Source organism: Egretta garzetta, unplaced genomic scaffold, assembly GCF_000687185.1.
Source record: "Egretta garzetta isolate BGI_Z169 unplaced genomic scaffold, ASM68718v1 scaffold5, whole genome shotgun sequence".
Lineage (NCBI taxonomy): Eukaryota > Metazoa > Chordata > Aves > Pelecaniformes > Ardeidae > Egretta > Egretta garzetta.
In genome coordinates this window covers 249,439-271,740 of record NW_009259707.1, presented here as the reverse complement: position 1 = coordinate 271,740, position 22,302 = coordinate 249,439, and the positions used below count along the sequence as shown (strand labels likewise).

Here is a 22,302-nt window from a genome sequence, read left to right as displayed (position 1 = left end):
CTGGTACTTGAACCAGCCACTGCATCTCCGTCTCTCTTATTCACTAAGAAACTCAAAACACATAATAAATTGTCTGGAAGCATTTGGCTGACAGCAATCTGGAATGCTGTGGTTGCTACAAAACCCCAGGTTTTAAAAAACTATGACCCTGAAAGGGAGTCCAGATGCTAGAAGAAAAAGACCTGAACACTATGGAGAGATGCCCAAAAGACAGGAACTGTAAAAAAAACCCTGAATTTTATTCAAAATTAAGAAAGTTGGCAAAGTACAGTTATGGGAAGAAAATGAACTGTACTGGTGGACTTGGTAGTGTTAAGTTTATGGTCGGACCTGATGATTTTAAAGGTCTTTTCCAACCTAAATGTTTCTATGATTCTGTGATCATTCCTACCTGCTTCACATTTTGACCATGCACCTTGGCCTTTTCTAGCATTACTAACAGCTTTTATCTCATTGCCACCAAGCTCATCATCAGTTTTTGAATCCAAATGTCAGTTTAGTTTTACTTTACCAAGTGGGCCTCCAAGTCTTGCCATTTCTGCATTTCAGCAGTTTTCCTCCCCTGTAATACCAGTGTTTGTTTCCTACTTTTTCTTCTGTGTTTTGTCCTCTTGAGAGCATCACCTTGACTAACAACACAGGAAGTCCCGGGCTATCAGGGAGTGCATGGTGCATGCTGGCTGGGATTTGGAAGGGCGAGCGCTAAAAAAAAGAGAAAGCCATTTCTAGACTCCCACAGTCCTACTTCCATGCACCAGCCTAGCCCTGAGGTTATGCTACTGCCAAGGGCTACAATGGACCGGGCCATTGGGAACAGACTGTTGTCAAATTTTTTGCCATTTTTTTCAAAATTCAGCCAATAATTAGCAAGCTATACTAAGAAACCATAAACCCTAGAATTAGATTTTCACATGCTTTTTTGACCTAAGCTGCAGACTTGGCTAGTGTGTGCTCATTCAGCTTCTACACGTACCGCCCCTGCCTTCAAAGTCAAGGGTTCCCAAATGCACAGTTGAACGAACCCTTCAAAGTGATGTCGAGGGAGACAGAGACAGGATACTTCTGTCCATGCCATACTCTTCTGTAACTACAAGACATTAGTGATCCCTTGGTGCAAGTAACACATTCCCAGTCTTGTTTAAATACTCAGGAGGCAGTTAGGACAGTATTTGTATACATACTTCGGGTGAGGTCAAGCCATGAGAGCAATGCTGCAACTTTCACTCTAAATTGCAGTCACCACTTACCCTTCCTCGTGCTTCTCTGTCTGCCCTGCCTGAACTTAACTTAGGAGCTCATCTTCTTCCAGAAATGCTGGGCTCCAGCCTAGGGACCCCGACTGTCTCGTCTGCTACGCTGAAATAACCCAACTCCAGTGCTGAAAATAGGAAAAGCAGCTGGTGTGGCTTTAACACTTCTTCATTCTCACAAACCAGATTTACTTCATGCTGTGCTTTCCAGGGGCTCTTTTTAGGATTTCTATTTAATTTGAAAGACTAGATCCTATAGAATCCTTTTCTCTTAATGCTTGGGAGTAGTAGGTATTAATTTCAGGTCTTTCAAACTAGCAAGTACTCATAGTACCTGTATATTGTCATGGCTGAAAAACGCATATATGTGGATCTGTCTCATTTTGTATTTCCTCATTGATTTTTCTTCTATTGAAAATATTTTGTAGTGGTAGCTTCAGTCTCACTCTTCTTTATTTAGGGGAGATTTCTGGGCTAGTAGGACTGCTACAGTCAAATGAAAAGCCTCCAGATGCTGGAGCTGCCCCATTGCTAGATGATGTGCACAGACAGGTCTATTCTTGATGCAGACAGACAGGTCTGTTCTCAGATGGATATAGTTCTATTAGGAGAGGTTAAATCCTCTTCAAACAGGTTTTTTTCTTTTCTTTCAATGACTTTTGGCCACATTCTCCCTGGCATGAAGGCAGGAGGAGAGGCCCGTCAGCCTTCACCAGCATATGCAGTGCACTGGGACAAGTAGAAGAAATGGGAGCTGCGTAGGTGGTGGCGGGAAGAAGAGAGGTCTGAGCAAAGCTGGTGAGCGACACCATGCCTGTCTGCTCTGGGACTGCTGGGCTACAAAGCCGTATGTCATCAGGGGCAGTTGCTCTGGCTCAACTGGGCAGTCGGGGCCACTCAAGGCTCCAGCAAGGAAGCCCACTCCTGCCTTAACACCCCAGACCTCTGGCAAATCCAAGCCTGGCACTGGAATATGACTGCTTTTCTTTAGTCAAGTTTTGCAAGCTAATGCCTCTCCGGATGAGGCTGTAGACCTTCCCATGATACCTGCAACAGCTGTTTTGCATAGTTAAAAACTCAGATTTGCCATCAGCTTTTACACAAGTTTCTAATGATGCAATTAGCTGATATTATTCAAGGCTGTAATTTTAGTTATTGCTTGATGCCGTTAGATATTTAATTGCTTATTATAGTTGATTACTTACATTGATTACATTACCTTGATTATAGGGTTTGTTATATGAACTGATTGCTCTGTCTTGATTATAATGATGTTGTGCCATGTGAGTAATTAACTTTTCCACAGGAATGCAAGAACTGTTTATTCTGTTTCTGGTAATGTAACTCAAAAACATGAAATATAACCCATCTCCTCCCTTTTGCCTTAATGCTATCAGAATATATAAGTCCTACTACTGCAGGAAACGTCATTTTGCAGCACACTAACCTTAACACATCTGGAATACTGAATATCCTACTGACTGAAATGTAGGGGGTTTACATTTATATTGCTCTTTTGTATTTGTTATACATTAAAGAGGAAGAAAAGAGACTGCATTAAATGTACCTAGTTGAGCAACGTATTATTGAATATCTACATATACAAATAAAATGTTGGAGGCTTAATTAACGTTGTGGCACACCACTGACAGGGACCTTTAAATATCCCCAGTATAATCCAAGTAATGTAATAACAACTTTATGTATGAAATTTTTACGTACACACAGAAAGTAGGTGTTTATGTCCAACAATTTGCCATCAAAGCTCCCTATCATCCCCATAAAGGGAAGACCCCCACCGAAACACATCACAGCATGCTAGAGGCCAGGTTGACAGGGCTCGTCCAAATGGAAGGGACTGCAGGACTAGACCCCAAAATGTAAGAGAGTAAAAAGTCCATGACAGAAGCCCCAGGAGGAATGGAGAGACATGGGTTATAAAATTAAGGTGGTCTAAATAGTTGGTGAAATGATTCATGTGTACCTGGGTTGCTCAGGTACAATAAGCTTTTCCTCGTCACCACTGGCTTGTCATTTTGAAGCTCACATGCATTTCAAAAGATCAGAGATGTTCAGATACATGGTGTTCAGTGCTCCAGAGGCAAAAAAGCCACTGGATACACTGCTGGCTGGGAATGTGAAGAGAACAGCACTGAAGCATATGCACAAGCAAATTCTAGGCAGGTTTGGTAAAAAAAAAAATTTTAACTATGATATCTTAAAACCGTACTTTTTCAAACTTGGAATTTCTCATCAAAGACTAAATAAATATATTACTAGTGTGAACTTTCATAATCTATCAATGCTGGTGCAACACATATTTTAATAAGCTCTTAATAGAGCCATAAATAATCGTAGAATCATAGAATCCTAGGTTGGAAGGGACCTCAAGGATCATCTGGTCCAACCTTTCTAGGTAAGAGCGCAGTCTAGACAAGATGGCCCAGCACCCTGTCCAGCTGAGTCTTAAAAGTGTCCAATGTGCCGGAGTCAACCACTTCCCTGGGGAGATTATTCCAATGGTTGACTGTTCTCGTGGTGAAAAATTTCCCTCTCACATCCAATCGGAATCTCCCCAAGAGCAACTTGTGTCCATTCCCCCTTGTCCTCTCTGTGTGACTCCTTGTAAAAAGGGAGTCTCCGTCTTCCTTGTAGCCACCCTTTAAATACTGGTACACAGTGATGAGATCCCCTCTGAGCCTCCTTTTCTCAAGGCTGAACAAACCCAGTTCTCTCAGCCTGTCCTCACATGGCAGGCTTCCCAGTCCTTTGATCATCTTGGTGGCCCTTCTCTGGACCCCCTCCAGCCTGTCCACATCTTTTTTTTTTTTTGTAACAATCAATCAAAACTTTATTGAATACCTGGGAACATACATGGACACATTTGTAACTGAATAATCATCCACCCACATAGAGAGAAATTTGTGCTACATTATATTATTATTCATATAATCATGGATTCTTCTTAAAGATGAAACAAATAAAGCCTCTGGCTTTTTGAAACCTTTTGCTAGGGCAAAACGCAGCATACTTAAATACCCTAAATTTTTACTCTAGTAGAATGTAAGGACTTTTATGGGCTTTGCTGATTTAGATCCACGGGAATAAACAGCACCTTTTCCTTTTATTTGCTCCACTAGTTTCTGCACAGGGCAACTCAAAGTGCTGCTTTTCCTTTGACAGATGATGGAAAAAAAGCCAAGTATTTTTGCTGTAGTCTGAAGTCTGCAGGTGGTTCTCCCCTCTATGTATCTGTGTAGCAGCTTTGAATTTTTTTCATAGAACAGAAACATCTGTTGATAGTCTAGAAACATTTCTGAGAATAGGAAACAATGAAGGAAATTATCTTCTGCTGGCAGCACATCAGAGGGAAGCAGATTATGCTTTTCAGAGCAGACTGCAAGCCCTTTGCCCCAGTCGCCCACCTTTCTTAGGATTAAACTGTAATTAACTTGCTTTGTATGCTTTGCATAAATTCCATCATGGCTAGCGCTTTGTAAAGGAAGGTAAATGATGGAAGTAGAACGTTAATCTCCCTTGATCCAAGCTGCTATTCTATGTTGCTAAATAAATACCCCTCCTGAACTGACTTTTTGATGTATAGGAGCCACACAGATTCCATAACCTATGGAAACAGATGCAGGTTATAGAAGAGTATAATCTATGTACAAATGCAGAAGACTATAATCTATGGAAACTAGAATACCAGTGTAGTTTTAAACATGGATCACATCCTGCTCATTGTCTCACCTCTCATATTATCTCTCACACTAATAATATGATTATTAAGGTGAGTAAAATGCGTAGAATTTCCCTCCATATCTCTGGAGTTGATTTACAGTATACTCAGTGGAGTTTGCACCTATCTAATTACACTGGAAGCAAAGCTAAAAGAAAATTATTTCATTTTCAGAGTCAAAGAAATTGGAAGTGCCAGATTTGCTATTACCCCAATGCACTGAAAATTCTGCCTTGTCATGCATTGACGTTGTGCTCTCTGTGAGACAGGATCATGTAATTAAACGGCAATGACATTTAACCATTAGTTCTCATATATTCAAATGTGTGGGTCATTCCCTTAATGATCTCTCAGAGTTCAAACTCCTAATTGAAAATAAAAGAGTAGTCTTCCTCCTACCCTCTTCCATGCAGTTGTAGTAAGGCTGGTGCAATTCCAACCCTTTTCCCCCAGGAAAACAAGTCACAGCAGGGAAGAAAAAAGGGATTTTAAAGAATTTGCAACTCACTTAAACCTGAAAGGAGTTTCAGTGGAAAAAAAAAAAAGAAGAGGAACTGAATAACCAGGGGGCTTTGTCCCTGCCAATGTGAGAGGCTCTGCAAACTGGAGGAGGTAATCTTAAGAGGTTCTCCAAAAAAAGGGTTGCCATTATTTTTCGTACTGAAAAATACCTGGCAACCAAATTAAAGCATCCTACCAGCTCCCCTGTAATGTTAATATAATCAGGCTGTATGCACAGTAAGTACCTGTCCAGAAAGAGAGGAATATCAGACTGCAGATTCTTGGGGACAAATAACCTGAAGCCCTCCCCTGTCCCCTATACAATATAAGTTCTCTCCATTTTAGCCCAGAAAACATTAGCAAAATGACAGTTTTGCTCTCAAGCCCTTGCATGCATCCAATATATTCATCATTGGGTTGTCTTGTGTGTTCTCCAGTATCTGAGGAATAGTGGTTTTAGTAGAGGTATCATTTCAGTTATGTTCATGCTAAAGATTGCATTTCCTTTGCAGATTTGAAGACCAGCAAACCTGGATTAGAAATCTTTATAAATGGTTTTCAGCTGGTTTTAATCTGTGAATCCCTAAACGTTTTTCAGCAGGGAACAGGTCCTGGCACCACACAAAGAGACCTGCTGAGGAGAGGCAATTGAGTTTCCACCTGACCATAAAAGTAGTTCACAGAACCCTTCTTTGAAGACCCTGCTCTATAATGACCTTCTGAATAACAAAGGCTAAATATTTTTACCCCAAGACATCTGCTTCAAGTTCATAACTTCTGGATAAGCTTCATAAGATCATGTAAAAAGAAGCTTGGGATTTACGTATTTCAGTGATAGAGAACTACCCATACCCTTGACAAAGCTGTTCCCGTAATTCATTATTGTCAAAACTGTGTCTGCTTCGTGGTTTGAATCTGTTTAGCATTGACTTCAACCCACTGCACTTGTGCTTTTGTGTGAGAGACTGAAAGCCCTCTGTTATCAGATAACCTTTGATTTTGTAGATAACTTAGAGAGGCCAAGATCAATTCACCTCTCAACCTTTTCTTTGATAAACAAAAAAAAATCAAATTTCTGAGTACCATTGCTAAAAGGTGCCACTCCAAATTTCAGATTTTTTTTCTCTGAACTCCTTCCAAGTTGATAATGTCCTTTGCAAAGCACAAAGAGACACCAGAGCTGGAGTCAGTAATCTAGCACCTATATTGCCAAATAAAAGCCAGAGACCAATTCCCAGTCCTGAGGCCACATGGTCCTATCCGCACTGCTCACACCCACACAGCTTAGTGTTGTCCCTCTAGTTCAGATTTGTTTTCAAGAGAGCTTGTAGGGTGGTCTGAAACTGAGCTGAAGTGGCAGCTATCGATTAAACAGAGGTCTGATGCTTGCATTTATTCCATAGCAGCAGAGTAGACATGGCCACTAACACCCTACAAAATACCTGTCATTATAGGTAACTCAGCTTCCTCTTGCTAGTAGACACTACTGTCTGCTAACTGATGGGTTATCTTAGCTCAATTAACTACAGTATCTCCCTGGAAGATTACATTCAGATTTTTTACCACATTGATGTTTCATCCCTCCCTAGACTTGCTGCTTTCCAAAACACAGTGGCTCCATCCTAGAGCTAGGGTATCCTTTTTCTCTACTCTGCTCCTTGTGCATCAGCTGAAAATACTGGCATGGCAAAAAGGCATCCAAACGCCCCTCCTCTGGCCCAGGAAGGTTCTTCTGGCAAAACCATAATAATTTACAACAGCACCAATAAAACTGCAGTTATTGTGGGGGAGATCTTCACCTGAAGGTAGGTGATTTTGCCAGAGCAGACAGTGAAGAAGAGCTTCCAGGCTCTGATGTGGCAGGAAGCACCAGACATCTGTAGATATCTGTAACTCATTCCAGGACTCTCAATTAGGCTGGAGACCTATCCAGCATGAGGAGCTCTTCTACCATCTGGACGGTGACGTTCAAAGAAGAGTATCCATCCTTTGATTTAAAGTATACTCAACTGCATTTGGATGCATGAACAAACTGTTATGTGAATGTGGTCATCTTGCAGTACAAAAAAGAAATCTTGGCAGACTGGCCTGAGCTGGTTGCAAGAGTCCTCCTTTACTCCAACCCTTAAATTAAGTCCATAAAAAAGAATTAATCCCCCCTTGTAATTAAGTGGTACTTATGCAGCACAGAATGCAGTCTGTGCTTCCCACCATCAGTGTCAGATGCAAGGTCTAATACTAGTATTTAATACTGTGGGATAGTTGCCCATTGGCTTCAAAATGCACTGGTTGCAAACTTAAGCACTTTGTATTTAAGAAGTTTACAAAAAAAACATTTTTCACCTCGCTGGACCACCAAAATAAAAATCCCTACTGACCTAGTGCTATTTTTCAGTTATAAATGCTTAATGCTCACTCTGCTAAAAATACCCCAACAAAGCCCTTTGTGGTACATGCTATGCCATGCTATTATATTAATGAGTCATACAGGATGGAAATGGAATTAAAAGCAATTACCTGTAATTTTGTCTCATGTAGCAGCATGGAGAAAGTAAAATGCATTTAGTGTTCTTCTCCAGAGAAGCTAGCTAACTTAACTGCAATGAGAAATGACTTATTCTTTGAGTTGTGTTTTCTACCACCAGTCGTCAAGGTAACAACTTCGTTAGACATGGAATACAACTATTTGGTTTTTTCTTCAAAGGAAAGGCCAACAGGCTTGCTCAGAACATTTTCAAATGCCTTTTTAGGAGATCTGGCTTGAAGTGCAAGGCTTTGGGGCATGATGGTAAACCATGTTACATGTCATGGGCTTATGAAGTCACCCTGTAGTAAAATGCAGCGGTCATCAACGAAGCTGCTGGGCACCCCTGCTGCAATTCTTGTCGGAGCGTCTGTAATCTGCACAAGAGGCTTCAAAATTGGGAATAGGATTGGCATTCTCGGCCATTGCCTGTGCAACCACCGGACGGTGCCTTCAATTCTTGAGGGCAGACATGCAGCACCTGCCTCTTCTGCCCAAGGCCAGGGGAAGCAGCAGGGAACCTGCAGCTCACTGCGGGGTGGGCATCCCTGCCTGGGGCCCTGCGAATACAGCAGAAATCATCAAAGCTTCATGGCATTTCAAGACTGTACTTTGACTAACTAACATCTGGAGCTGAGGTCTCATAATGTTTGACTGTTTCAGTCATCATTGGATTCACTGCTTCTAACTTGGCTTGACACTGGAGAGGTAGTCCCATGTGAACCTCATGAGGTTCAAGAAGACCAAATGCAAGGTCCTGCACCTGGGTCAGGGTAACCCCCAGTATCAATACAGGTTGGGGCATGAAAGCATTGAGAGCAGCCCTGCCCAGAGGAACTTGGGGGTACTGATGGACAAAAAGCAGGACATGAGCCGGCAATGGGCGCTGGTCACCTGGAGCCCTGCGTCCAGCTCTGGAGCCCTCAGCACAAGAAGGACATGGAACTGTTGGAGCAGGTCCAGAGGAGGGCTACAAAAATGATTCGAGGGCTGGAGCACCTCTTCTATGAGGACAGGCTGAGAGAGTTGGGTTTGTTCAGCCTGGTGAAGAGAAGGCTGCGGGAAGACCTGATTATGGCCTTTCAGTACTTAAAGGGGGCCTGTAGGAAAGATGGGGAAAATCTTTTTAGCAGGGCTGGTTGTGACAGGACACAGGGTAATGGTTTTAAACTAAACCAGGGTAAGTTTAGACTAGATATAAGGAAGAAATTCTTTACAATGAGGGTGGTGAAACACTGGAAGGGGTTGCCCAGCATGGTGGTGGAGGTCCCATCCCTGGACACATTCAAGGCCAGGTTGGATGGGGCTCTGAGCAACCTGATCCAGTTGAAGATGTCCCTGCTCACTGCAGGGGGGGTGGGCTAGATGGCCTGTAAAGGTCCCTTCATTCTATGATTCTAAGCTAAGCCAAGTGAACACTGCAGCCCCAAGGACTGGTCCTGCCTTCCCTCCAGCCCCCAGCTACACCTCCCCAACGCTCGCCTTGGGCTGGTGCCGACGTGGGTGTCAGTCTGCCTGAGATAAACTGGATGGGGCAATCCCACTGGCAGCCAGCCGAGCAGGGGGAAAGCACACGGGGTGAGTTTTCCCTTCAGTCTGCCCTAGGCAGGCTCCTGTGCCTTAGCACAGGAGATGAGGCAGAAACATGAAAGCAGGGGAAGGTGGGTGCCGCTTTTTTGACAGCCACCCTTATTTAAAATCCCACAAATATTTTACCGTGGATAGCTGACCTGCGCTCTGTAACCCATAAAACACTGAAAGCACTGATGTTTGCTGAGGCTGATAGACCTCGGAGTGCTAATGCAGCTTCCCTGTTCTCCTCAGGAGCTTCTCTCCTCGGAAGGATGCCTGAGCACCAAGTGGCCATGGTGATGCTGCAGCTTCTCAGTCTAAAGGCATAAAATACTGCATAACTAAAAGTATTTTGTAGCTGCTTTCTGTGAGAAAAAAAGCAGCACTAGACTCCCTGAGCTGGTTTCTGTAGCACAGAAAGGTACAATGCAAAACAGCCCTGATCTAAATCCTTTGCACAAGCTTGAAAGAATTAAAACCCACACCCACTCATGTTATTTTTTTGCCAGGGTTGGCTGGGACTGCAGTTTTATAATGTAGTTATTTGTACACTGGATGGGGGCTGCCATCTTGATATTACTTAGTACAGCAGCTCTACCGACCAGAGCCCAGTTTGCATCAGCATCCCCCCAGATGAAAAACTTCATTTTCCCCTCTATGTTTCCCAGAAGGTGAGTTCACATAACGCCACTCTTATTAATAAAACAGTCTTTTGAGTTAACATATGTAAAGAGAAGACTAATAGGTCAAGTTTAGTTTCTAAACTCCCAAATCTATAAGTGATTACCCAGCTGATACACTTCAGCAGTCCAAAAGCTGCACTTAAATCATGTGGGTGAAGATCCCATGCTAGGGATAAGCATTTTAGTGTCCTCCAGTTCAGCTACAGGTTCATTTCAGGGCTTAGTGCCTGACGATATGTTCTATTTCAATTAACTCTTTAAGCCACCACTATCAAGAGGAAGAAACTAGATGAGCTGAAAATCAAATGAAATCACTGCAACACAGAAGTGGCTTTGCAGAAGAGGAGAGGAATCCAAGGGACAACTTAACACTGCTTGGTTTGATGTGCATTTTAGGTCCCATGATGGACAAGCAACTCTGCCTTTCCACAGCACCCTCCTTTTCCTTATACACATATCCCTCTAACATCTACATGAGTTTTGATAACTTCAGTCGTCAATGTAAAGCTGGCACATAGACATGAAGTCAGAAAGAGTTCAAAATGGGAGCCCAGGATTGGAGCCTGGCTTCTTTTTCTGTTCCAGCTCTTGCACATCTGAAGTGTTGAGAACAGCTTGTGAGAATCTGCTATTGTAAATCAGAATCTAACGTGTTGTCTCTGCTTTTAGGCAGGATGGGATTTGAACCATTGCTTGAAGCGAGTGATGTCATGCCCAAGGCACCAAGAAGTCTCTCCTCTCTATATATGCAGTCACATTAAAATGCTTCAGCTGGACAAGATCACTTATCCTGTGTATATACATTATATGATTTCAAAGCCACTGCAACGTGTTTTTATCCCACAGGCGCTACAGTTGGGATCTAGTCTCCTTCAGAATAACTACTGTTTACAGAACTATCCTCTGTCATAAAAAACCTTCAGATGATCTCTTATTCCTCTGCCATTTCACTACCCTGATCCACGGCAGTCTGTAGCAAGAATAAAAAAGACCCCAGATCTCCAAAAACAAAGCAACCATTTGTGTTTGTGCCTTCTAGTGAAGATGAGCAAACCCTCACTGATCTTGGGCAGGATAATCTTATGGATAAATGGATTTTTTCCTTTCTCTGGACCAGTTTTCCCAACGTTTCACATTCCACCACTTTCTCAGTTTCTTTTTTGTGGACACTTAAGAAAATTCTTGATCGGGGTCTATCTGTATAAAAATAGAGGTCTGGAATTGCAAAACTGCAGAGCAAGATGGTCTTCTGCTTAGGCTCGTACAACATGATTTCCTTTAGCATAGTCCATTTCAGGCTTCAGTTCCTAATACAGTGCCTTATCATAGCGTTTTCTCAAATTGCTAGTAATAAAGTAATGAAGTAAGCCATGTTGTTGGCTACCTGTAAAAGCTAACCTGAAGTCCATCTGATTATTCTGCCAATTTGTCACTTCACCACTCAGAATCAGAAGTTGTAAGCATCTTATAATCTTTCCAAGGGCCACCACCCAATATCCTATCCAAGGATTCATTCAAAGGTGCGTCCATTCAACCCACCCAGATAAAAAACATGGAGGCTGCTTTTAGGATGCCCCTGAAATAATGACTATTTCAGAGGAACATCTTGGAAGCAATTCTAAGACACTTTAACTACACAGCTCTTGGCAAAGATTTCCACTGGACCTTACAGCTCTCCGTGGCAGAAGAACCCAGCCCTGAGCACAAGGGGACAGGACAGTACGTATGTGCAGCAGTTCTGACCCACAGACTTATGCTGTCCCTTCACTGCACCACATAAAATCAGACTCTCTTAAAAATCACCTCCTTTTAAAGCAAGTTCATGCCTGACCATAAACTGCATTAAAGCAGAACTTCAGCTATGAGGATGTAGCAGTAACTAATGATAAGGTACATAAGGGTCATTATCAAAGTCTTAGGCTTTATAAACACAGAAAATTCAGCCCAGTTCATGCTTAAAAGAAAGCCAAAATGGTAATGAAATGGCAATTAATAGAGCATCCAAACTTTTTTTTTCTTTTCTGTAGGTTATAGAAATTTAGAAATCTAGTGCATCTTTAAAAACAGTTGAACCTGAATCTAAATTCTTTATCTGTATTCTGTCAGTTTTTCTACACCGTCAATGTAAAATCCTGCATCTGAGCTGGAATAACCCCAGGCAACAATTCAAGCTGACTAGGTAGCAGCTTGGCAAAGAAAAAAGCGGATGTGCTTGTGGACAAGTTGAATCTATGTTAGCAGGGTGCTTTTGCCAAAGTGACAGCCGACTGCGTACGGGGCTGCATTAGCAAACCATCACCAGGAGGCTGGAGGAAGTGATTATTCCTTTTTGCTGAATGCTCATGAGGCCACATCTCAGTATGGTGTCCAATTTTAATCCCTCTGCAATGTAAGAAAGACCTTGACAAATTACAGTATGACCAGTGGAGGGCCACTAAATGATCAGAAGACGGAAGGACAGGATGTACCAGGACGGGTTGAAAGAACTGGGTTTATTCAATGAGGAGAAAGGAAGGCTTATGGGTATATTTATTGCTGTATTGAACTACCTGAAGAATTGTTACAGAGAAGACAAAGCTAAAGGGGTGCATAGTGGAAGGATAACAGCAACTGTTCCAAGTTGCAATTTCACTGTTGTACCTGCTGGTGTTCTCATTGGTGTTATCCTAAGCTCTTCAGTTCTGTTTCTCCTTTTTAGTGGATCCCTTCTAATCAGTCTGTCCAGATGTTGTCTGTGAATTGCACTCACCAAGATCAAAAAGCAGTTCTTATAAGTCAAGCTGAGAGGACCTCCCCTGCCTGAGCCCTTGGTTTCTCCTAGAGCTTTCCGGCACGTCAGAGTCCTTTTTTATCCCATACTTCAGGAAAATGTGACTGGCCATGTATCAGTACCAATGCCCATGATTCCCAGCTGAGCATGTGAAAAGACAGTACAAAGCATTTGCCTCCACAGCTTAAAAGATCTGCCTGTGCTTTTGCTACCTGTCATCTTCCTAATCTTCTTAGGAACCACTTGCAGGCAATTTCCTCGCTTCATACCTGGATTTCTTGCTGCTGGCTATTTTAGGTTCTGCCTGGGGGATAGCTACAAAGCTAAGGATCATGTGGCCAAGGCTTGCAGTCATGGATGGGAGGGTGGTAGGTACCGCAGAGAATGTGTACGTGAGGTGGGACAGGGGGTCTCCCTGTGTGGTGAGAGCAGGCTGTTGAATGATGTCCATTAGCTGTCGCACAACTGGGCCCTTCTCATCTGCTAAATAACAAAACATCTCAAGCAAACACAAATTCAGATTTTTGTGAACACCATATTTTTCCGAAGTAGCATCACTGCACATTAATCTTCGCTTTGATTCTGGCTTCTTTGGTTTTTTGTAGGTGAAAAGTGCAGCTGAAGGGACCAATGGTGAAATTAACTTTACACAGTAAATTACATCTGCATTATTTTTTAAATAAGCTACTGCTATTTTAAGTCAAGCTACTTTTCCTTCAGTGTTCTTAATTTTATAAGTGCTGTGCTCCAGAGCTTTCTATTAAGCAAAGTGTTTTAAAATGAGTCTTAAATAATTTAAATATCTCTATTCTGAAATACATCCCTTTCCTGGAAGAATTTTTGTCAATTTTATGCCTTCTTGGGAAGAAAATAAAACAGAGAAAGTATTTTACTATTCTATCCACAGTCTTACAAAAGCATGAAAAAATGTGCAATAGTAATAGCCTCCATTCGACAGCAGGCACACACTAAGAAAAATCTATAATAATGTAATTTGTCTTCTTCACATCCCTCCCAACTCAAATGAAGTTAAAAATAAACTGAAAAACAGGAGATATTTCTGATTCCAAATTGATGTGAAGGAGGACGTTGTATTTGTTGTTGGTCTGAAGCCTGTCTGGCTTCAGCTAGTACTTCTCCCTCCAGGAGAAAAGGGACCTGGAGCCTTGGTATGAGCACCCTGATACTGGAAACAGAAAAGTGAATGCTGCCCAACTCCTCCTCACGAATACTTTACGGCTTTAGTGTAGACCTGGGCACCTGCTCTGACAGGCCAGGAGTTTGTCCCTGCCCTGAATGGAGGACAGTTTAATCCCATTTTCCAGCAGTTATCCCCAAAAGGCAGTGGCCAAAGTAGCAACAGCACAACACAGGCCCGAAAATGGCCGGTACTGGCCTGTGGGGAATGGACTGAATGTGGTGTTACTGCTTTTCCTGAAGGGAATGAGCTGCGATGTGAAAGGGACGTAATGCAGTGGCAATGACACCATAGTCTGCATGAGACACCTCCTTTTGGTAAAGCCCCACTGTTCCTGTAAATCATATTGGGAGTGTACTTATACTACCACACCTACAGATTTCCCAGAGTCAGAGAAATTAGGTGGTGTACACCTTATATTTCACCTGATCCTATTAAGCTCCTTATCAGACAGAAGAGAATGAGATAAAGTGAGTGTGACCATGTTGGCATGCAAATTGGCTTTCCAACAAATGGTACTACTATGTATTTCTTTGTTCTGTAATATGCAAAGGAGACCAGAAGAGACAGATGTGACAAACAGAACTCAGCCCAAACATAAACAACTGGAAATGGATTTCCATGAAGCATGTCATGCCATGACTGAAGCAGGTTCATGGCATTGGGTTGTACATCTCCAGCACCTGAGGGCTGGAGGGCTGGTGACCAGCCCCTCCCAGTCTCCAGCCTGCACAGATGATGCAGTCATACCCAGTCACTGACTTAACCAGATACAGAACTGCACCCAAGATTCTAAGGTGAATGCGATGACTTTGTGCCTTGGTGCTCTCCCATGACAACTTGCTGGTCTCCCCGGAGAGCACCACAATGAACTGAACAGCTTTTAGTCCATAACGACACATCAAGGGCATGCCATGACAGCAAGCAATGCCACGCAGCTATTTATGCCATAATAAAAAGGAGGCAAATATAAACTCTAGGTATGATGTACGAGATGCTGTTTCTTCAGATATAAAGGTACAATAGTAGAAGAATATGATACTGTTGTTTGACTTAGATAGGAAGCAGTGTCATTTCTAGAATAGCTAAGCAATGTGTGCAAAAGGAACTTAAAGCCAAAAGGGTGCAAACTGACAAAGGAAGCACCTAGAAAGATGACGGGGCGATGCCTGTCTCTGCATTTGAGATTGGGCATGCACACTGTCCTCTGACAGAGTAACTTGCCTCAGAGAAGGCGAGGTCGTGCCTAACCTCCGCAGCGGGGGCTGTGGCTGCACGGTGGCATTGCAGTTATAAGGTGTAAGACTGTAGAGGTGCTGTCTGAACCCTTCCTAATGATCACATGGAAGCAGGACAAAAATAAGTCCAGTTCCTGGGAAATTAGGAGACAGGTCCAATATTTGAGTAAGTGGCAATGGTTTTCTGGGGCATGACCACTGAATTTTCAGGAGCAGGAAACCTAAATAAGAATCTGCTCCTCTCCTCTTTTCCCATGGAGAGGCTCCCTGGGCTCATGCTAATCAGAGACAAAGTTACAGAAGTGTCATCCAGAGCAACAGCAGGGTGAATCTGAGTAAAAGCAGGCCACTTCAGCATCTGGCAGGGTCCGTTTAGCACAAAACTTGATTACAAGCCAGAGTGTTTATTCATGCTCAAATTGCACAACTCGGTTGGTTATACCAATAGATGTCTCCTTCCCTGTGCAATGCACGTGAGGTCCTGAAGCCCACATTTGGTTTAAAGTCCTCTTCAATAACAGTAAAAAAGAAATCGGTTTACAGCTTTATGCTCCAAGTGATCCAAAGCCTAATTATTCTGATGAATTTGCTGACAGAAAATTAAGCATAGTTCTACTGATGCCAGTGATGTTATGTCGCCCCTCAATGAACATAAGCAGAAAGATGGACAGGCCCCTGATATTTCATAGCAGTGAGGGGGTCATATACCATCATACTTGGTGTATTATGCAGCACGCTACCTCTGAGCTCTAGTGTCTATTAAAATATACGACTAATTATTTCCTGATGCTTTTGGAAATCAAAGCTCAATTAAAAGGTTGGGTTTAGATTGATTTTTAGGCATTCTATCACAAAAGATAGAACAGTGAACAACACATATCTAACATGTAAACTGGCAAATTGAAATGACCCCACAACCCAATCTGTCTTGTTCTTCTATTGATCTTTTTGGTCTAACATTTTAATTTGAAATCCGTAAACCAAAATAAAACCCCCTTTGTTCTAAGTTTGTCTAGTGCTTACACAAGGTCATGAGAGAGACTCCTAGGCACTCACAGATAGCGATGAACTACTACTAACACTACTGATACTGCAGTACTGTGAATGCCTATAAATGTCCTTTTGAAGCAGAGATGGCACTAGGTTTGGTGGAAGGAGGAGGACTGGGTTTTGAAGACACCCTGGAAATACTAGCCACTCTGGTTAAATGACCCACCCGCCCCTTGATGGCAGGCAGATGGTGAATTTTGGGTTGTTTGTCACTCGGTAGGTTCCCCCTTCACACTGCCTCTAGCTAAAGCCTGCCACTACCTCTTCCACCAAAAAACCTAATATGCTGCTAGACATAAACCAAAAGAAAATGCTTTCCTGCTAGAGATGGCATAAGTAATCAAAAATGAAAGATGACAGGAAATCACTGTACTTACTATGTGTCGTGCTGCAAACACTCCATCAACTATTGCACAACAGAACGCTGCTACCACGCCAAAGCTGATAAACACGATGGAGGCTACTAACTGAGAAGAGAAAAACAGATTGAGTCATTTTTTCAGTATAATTCTTTAAGTAAAACAATTACACTAATTTTTCTAGTATTCTTAAACGATGTTTCCCCCTGCTGTAAGTCACTTTAGATCAGTGTGGCAGGATGCCAGTCACGCAGTAGAAAAAAGGCAGAAATTCTTGATGCTGGGTTGACATACCATCAAGTCTACTAGAAAAGCTTAAATCTTTCTAGAGAAAATTAGGTCAGCTGTAAGAGTTATTAAATTCAATGGTCATTTCTTCTAAATCAACTTATTTAATAAAATAGCAGTGGTGTCCATAGGGAGCATAACAAAAAGGCATGTTCCTGTTGGCTCACATCAGTCTCTAGAGCTTTACTACAGTGGTAGCAGTTCACACATACAGATAAAGACACTGCAGTAAGTTAATAACTAGCCCATGAACCCTCAGAAAGCTTTTATCATTCCAAACAGCTTATGATACCTTATACCACAACAAAATCAGAGACTCATAGGGCTGGTACCTCTGGAAGGGCTGGGGTGCACTGCCTTGGCCCCCTGCCCTCACTGGGGCTCCCCTCAGTCTCGGAGTGGGCACGGCAGAACACAGCAGAGCTCAGTACCCGTCCCCGCTGCAGCGCAGGCAGCACACTGTCTTTGATAGCCTACCAGCCATAGCTTCGGATCTCATTTTACGTCCCAAGCTGCTTCATTCATTAAGAAATTATTAATTCTTTACCCACGGGTCTTCGGATGGTGTAATACTAGACCACTGCTCTAGCAGAAGTGGTGGTGGTACAGGGGGCTCAGGGGAAAAGGCTGTGCAGGTTGGGCATGCTGACCCCCCTGCTAGTCGTGCTCACTTTATCTCCGAGGATAACTGCAGCTCTAGCAGCAATTGCAGGGCTAGCACAACCCAAGGTATGGAAAGCTTACTGCCCAGTTCTCTCTGGAGAGAGCAATAGGGCTCGGAGAGGCTGAGCACTGGTATGCATCCCCATCAGAGACCAGTCAGTGTGCTGTCAACACACACTCTTGAGATGGTGCTGGCTTCTTTTGAGGGTACTCTTTTGAGGGCAGTGCTGTCAGCGAGGTGAGATGAAGTGAGTCCTGAAAGAGAAACCCTGTGTACGCCTGGCAAGGTGCTCCCCTTGGGCTCATTAGCCCCAACACCATCAGACGAGGGAGAGATGCTGTCACTCCTTCCTCACTCAGATTAGAGGTGTTTGTGACTTTGAGGACTCTGCACCTTGAGTTTGGATGAGTGGGTACCTGCAGGATATCAGGTAAACCTAACCTGCACTCTCTGGCTATGTTTTTAATGTCATTTAATGTACTTCTCTCATGTCTCTGGCATTTCTGACATGAAATTACAAGAGGAACCCTCAGAAACATCCTATACAATAACTTAATTTTACTTAACAACAGTACTAGCTTATAGTTAATAATTGCAATAGATTAAAAAATTCCCTTGAAAACTGACAGAACAGCATCCTTAATTGATAGCACACAAGGACCAGGGTTCCAATTAAGAATTTGGAACCTCTTTGTTATTTACCAGTCATTAATTGCTCCTTCACAACATGTATTTCAGCAAGCTCAGGTATAGATTACCAAAATTACATCCATACTGTTCACACATCCCTTTTGTGTATACAAAATTCATATCTGCATTACCTAAACACTGGTTTCACATGTGTAAAATTTGTAAGGCACCGCAAACCCACTTGAAAAATGGACTTTTTAGTTTACGTCAGGCTAAGAACAGTACAACATCAATAGTGTCAACAGGGGACACAGCATTGGTGACTTCCTCCAAAAAAATGCATATCGGGCAAGTAAGAAATTACAGCCTTATAAGCCCACAGCATTGGATACACAGATCAAAGCGGCATCAAACATTTGGAAATAAGAGCTCTCAGGGAATCAGCAAAAAGTACAACTTAAAAGCAGAAGAATCACAGCTTTCAAATGCTTTCTGATACATTCCTCTTAGTCTCTCATTAGGTCATGGCTTTTAGATCATGCCATCAGAGGCGAGCCAGCACTGCCACAGGGATTGCTGTCTAATCTGAATTCTCAGCGCAGGGAGGAGAGGGCACACAGAGGGGCTGAGGCTGACGGCACCGGCTGATCTTGGGAACCCGCTGCGTTCCCCCTGCAACCAGCTCCATCCTGCCGTAAGGAGGCAGAAACCCTCAGAAGAAAGGACTGTTGGCTGCATTGCCCTTCAACCTCTGCTATCCCTCAGCTCCCCAGTATGACAGAGGATGTATCATGAATCTGGTTGTCTAAAGATCTTGGCATGCAACTCATCAGGTTGAGAAGGCTGTGGGCTCCTTGTAGAGACCTAATCACTGCAGATCAGTGGGCTGTGCTGCCCTGTGGCAGCTGCATTTGCTACAGACCCTGATCTCTTCATTTGAAAAAGCAGCAGTGTTTGAAAGTTCAGATTAAGTCATTATTGTCTGATACCTCTATCTTGTTTTTCAAGTGATAGCAGTCAATCAAATAATTAGTGGGCTTAGCCAGGTGTTTCCAAATTGCCTGAGCTCAGTATTAATTCACTGGAAGCTGACCTCAAGGTGGCTCTTAATTTCACACATGAGCAACTTATTGATGATCTACAATCTCCAAACCAACATCTTCCACTCATGGAGATAGCTTAAATCACCTAAGGAGTATGCTGGCCTTTCAGTTTCACCATATAGCTGTAAGAGACCGCATATAAAGGTGCACAGTAAATTGTAGTATAGACAGGAGCTATGGCACTGGCTTTGCACTCCTCCGTCGTGTTGGTGAGCATCTACCCATTCAAGGAGTTGCATGCAAGTCACAGATCGTCAGCCAGAGTCTGCTGCTCTTATCCATGCCTTCTAGCAACTACTTCAGAGAGTGGTCCCTTCGAAATGGGAGTTGGACTAGATGACCTCTAAAGGTCCCTTCCAACCCAAAACATTCGATGATTCTATGATCCTATGAAATGAAGAGGACCATTTCTCAACTAAAGCATTATTTATTACAATGCCAAAGTGGCAGAATGTGACACTCAGGGCTTCTTATGACTTAAATTGACTTCTATATGTATCAGAACGATAAAAGAAGTAATAATACACGAACAGCACAAAGAAATCCTTAAAGTAAAATTACATATTTATATTCTGTCTCAAACCTCCCCTTGCTTATGGAGAATACGAGACACATATAAACAAAGTATAAAATCAATTACTTCTAAAAATTGCAGCCAAGACAGCCAAATGAAGAGATGTTGTAAATTCAAAAGCTAATTTTCCTGAGTGGTAGGTGATTGCTGGAGTTGTAAGTTCACAAGCCTAGCACTGTCAAGAAAGGAAGGCAGTGCAGTTCATTTAAACACAGACAATTTTTGTTGATAGGTAAAACAAATAGCACTTTTAAAAAAATTAATACTTTTCCATCACATCATCTCCTCTCCATTTTCAACAGCAGTACATTTTGTCAGGAAAACTATTCATTATTTGTAACAACATATTTTAACGGTTATTCAAGAAACAGTTTTGCTCTTGCTGTTCCACTGTTTTGCAACCAGGCTTCTCTGCAGCTGTTATTATCTGAACATCTGGTTCTGGTACAGAATACAGTAATTTGGTTATTTACAAGCGAACCATGAAGCCAGTTATTAAACAGTGAAAACTGTGCTGTGTGGACCTAACAATCAAAACCAAAAGCCAGTTGTTTAACAGGGGTGTTTTAGCAAAAGGGAGAGCAAACCAGCACTTAGAATCATAGAATGCTTTGGGTTGGAAGGGACCCCTAGAGGCCATCTCAACCTCCAGCCCAACCCCCCTGCAGTGAGCAGGGACACTGCTAACTGGATCAGGTTGCTCAGAGCCCCGTCCAGCCTGGCCTTGAATGTTTCCAGGGATGGGGCCTCCCCTACCTCTCTGGGCAACCCCTTCCAGTGTTTCACCACCCTCATTGTAAAGAATTTCTTCCTTATATCTAGTCTAAACCTACCCTGTTTTAGTTTAAAACCATTGCCCCTTGTCCTGTCACAACCAGCCCTGCTAAAAAGATTGTCCCCATCTTTCCTACAGGCCCCCTCTAAGTACTGAAAGGCCGCAATCAGGTCTCCTTGCAGCCTTCTCTTCTCCAGGCGGGACAAGCCCAACTCCCTCAGACTGTCCTCATAGGAGAGGTGCTCCAGCCCTCGGATCATTTTTGTAGAATGAGGGACTTTTGCGCATAGTGTTAACTGAAGAGCTGTTATCTTCAGTCATGTCACAGAAATATGAAAGCACTTCAAAAATGCAAAACTAGTGAAAGGCTGGACTAATAAATTCTTGCATGCCTCTTTCTTTCAGAAGAGGCATGCATTTTTTTGCAGAATTCACCTGTCTTGCCCCTCAGCAGGCACACAGCACCATGGGCTGCACTGCGTCACCCTCCTGTGCAAGGCAGCCTAGTGAAGGCAACAGAGCTGGGGACACCCCGTGGCCATGAAAGCAGGCCACGGATGCTGTTCAGCTGCCAGAAATGTACCTGGCACAGGTACTTGGCAACTAACAGTCTCCCACAACGATTCCCAGACATGGTTTTGGAGTTCAGAGCTGGCCACAGACCAGACCCAACAGGGAGTCTGATGCGGCCACCCTGGCTGCAGCCACACTCTCACGCACCCACCACATCTCAGGTCCCCAGGCACTTCTTGTGCTGAATCACAGGCTGGCACTTCGCTGGCTGTTTCCAACATCCCCATGAAACACCTCTGTGAGGCTCACTAGGCTCCAGGTCTCCGTTCTTGCACATGTCTGGTTTCCTCCTGGCTCTAATTTAGCCCTTACCTGCCTTCAGTGAAAAACCACAACTGCTCAGACAGTGACAGTCACTTCTAGCACCAGATGCTGTGTGAGATTTAGACTTTCTTTTGATTTAGACTAAGTAGATCTGTGACTTTGGAAAATGCATGGATTTTTGTTTTCAAAGTTACCTCGGTGTCAGATATACGTTACGTTATATCTAACAGACTCACTTTGCTCATGCTAAATGGTTATTTTTGCATTGCACAGCCTCCAATGTCTCCAAGCATTGTGCTGTTCATCAGGTCTCTCGGGGATTTTTTTCCAGGCAGAGGAAGAATCACAATTACCCTCACCAATGTAAACTGAGAAACACTGTCATCCAATACCTTTTTGCTCTGGAAAGTGAAGGCTTTGCAAAAGGCTGTGTAAATGTTATGCCACAGGTTTGTAAAGCACTTTTTATCCCCACACAGCAAATGTATTTGGAAAAGAAACACATGGGGCAGTCTGTTGTAGGCTGCCCCTAACATTACATTCCCCA

At 43.0% G+C, this 22,302-nt stretch overlaps 1 protein-coding gene across 1 annotated transcript in view; it reads right to left on the bottom strand.

The window, feature by feature from the left end:
- TMEM255B (transmembrane protein 255B) overlaps positions 1–22,302 on the bottom strand; it is a 70,885-nt gene that overhangs the window by 27,891 nt on the left and 20,692 nt on the right. The window contains exon 5 of the mRNA XM_009638959.1: positions 16,903–16,992. Coding sequence (XP_009637254.1) covers positions 16,903–16,992 — 90 coding nt within the window. The remainder of the gene's footprint in view (positions 1–16,902; positions 16,993–22,302) is intronic.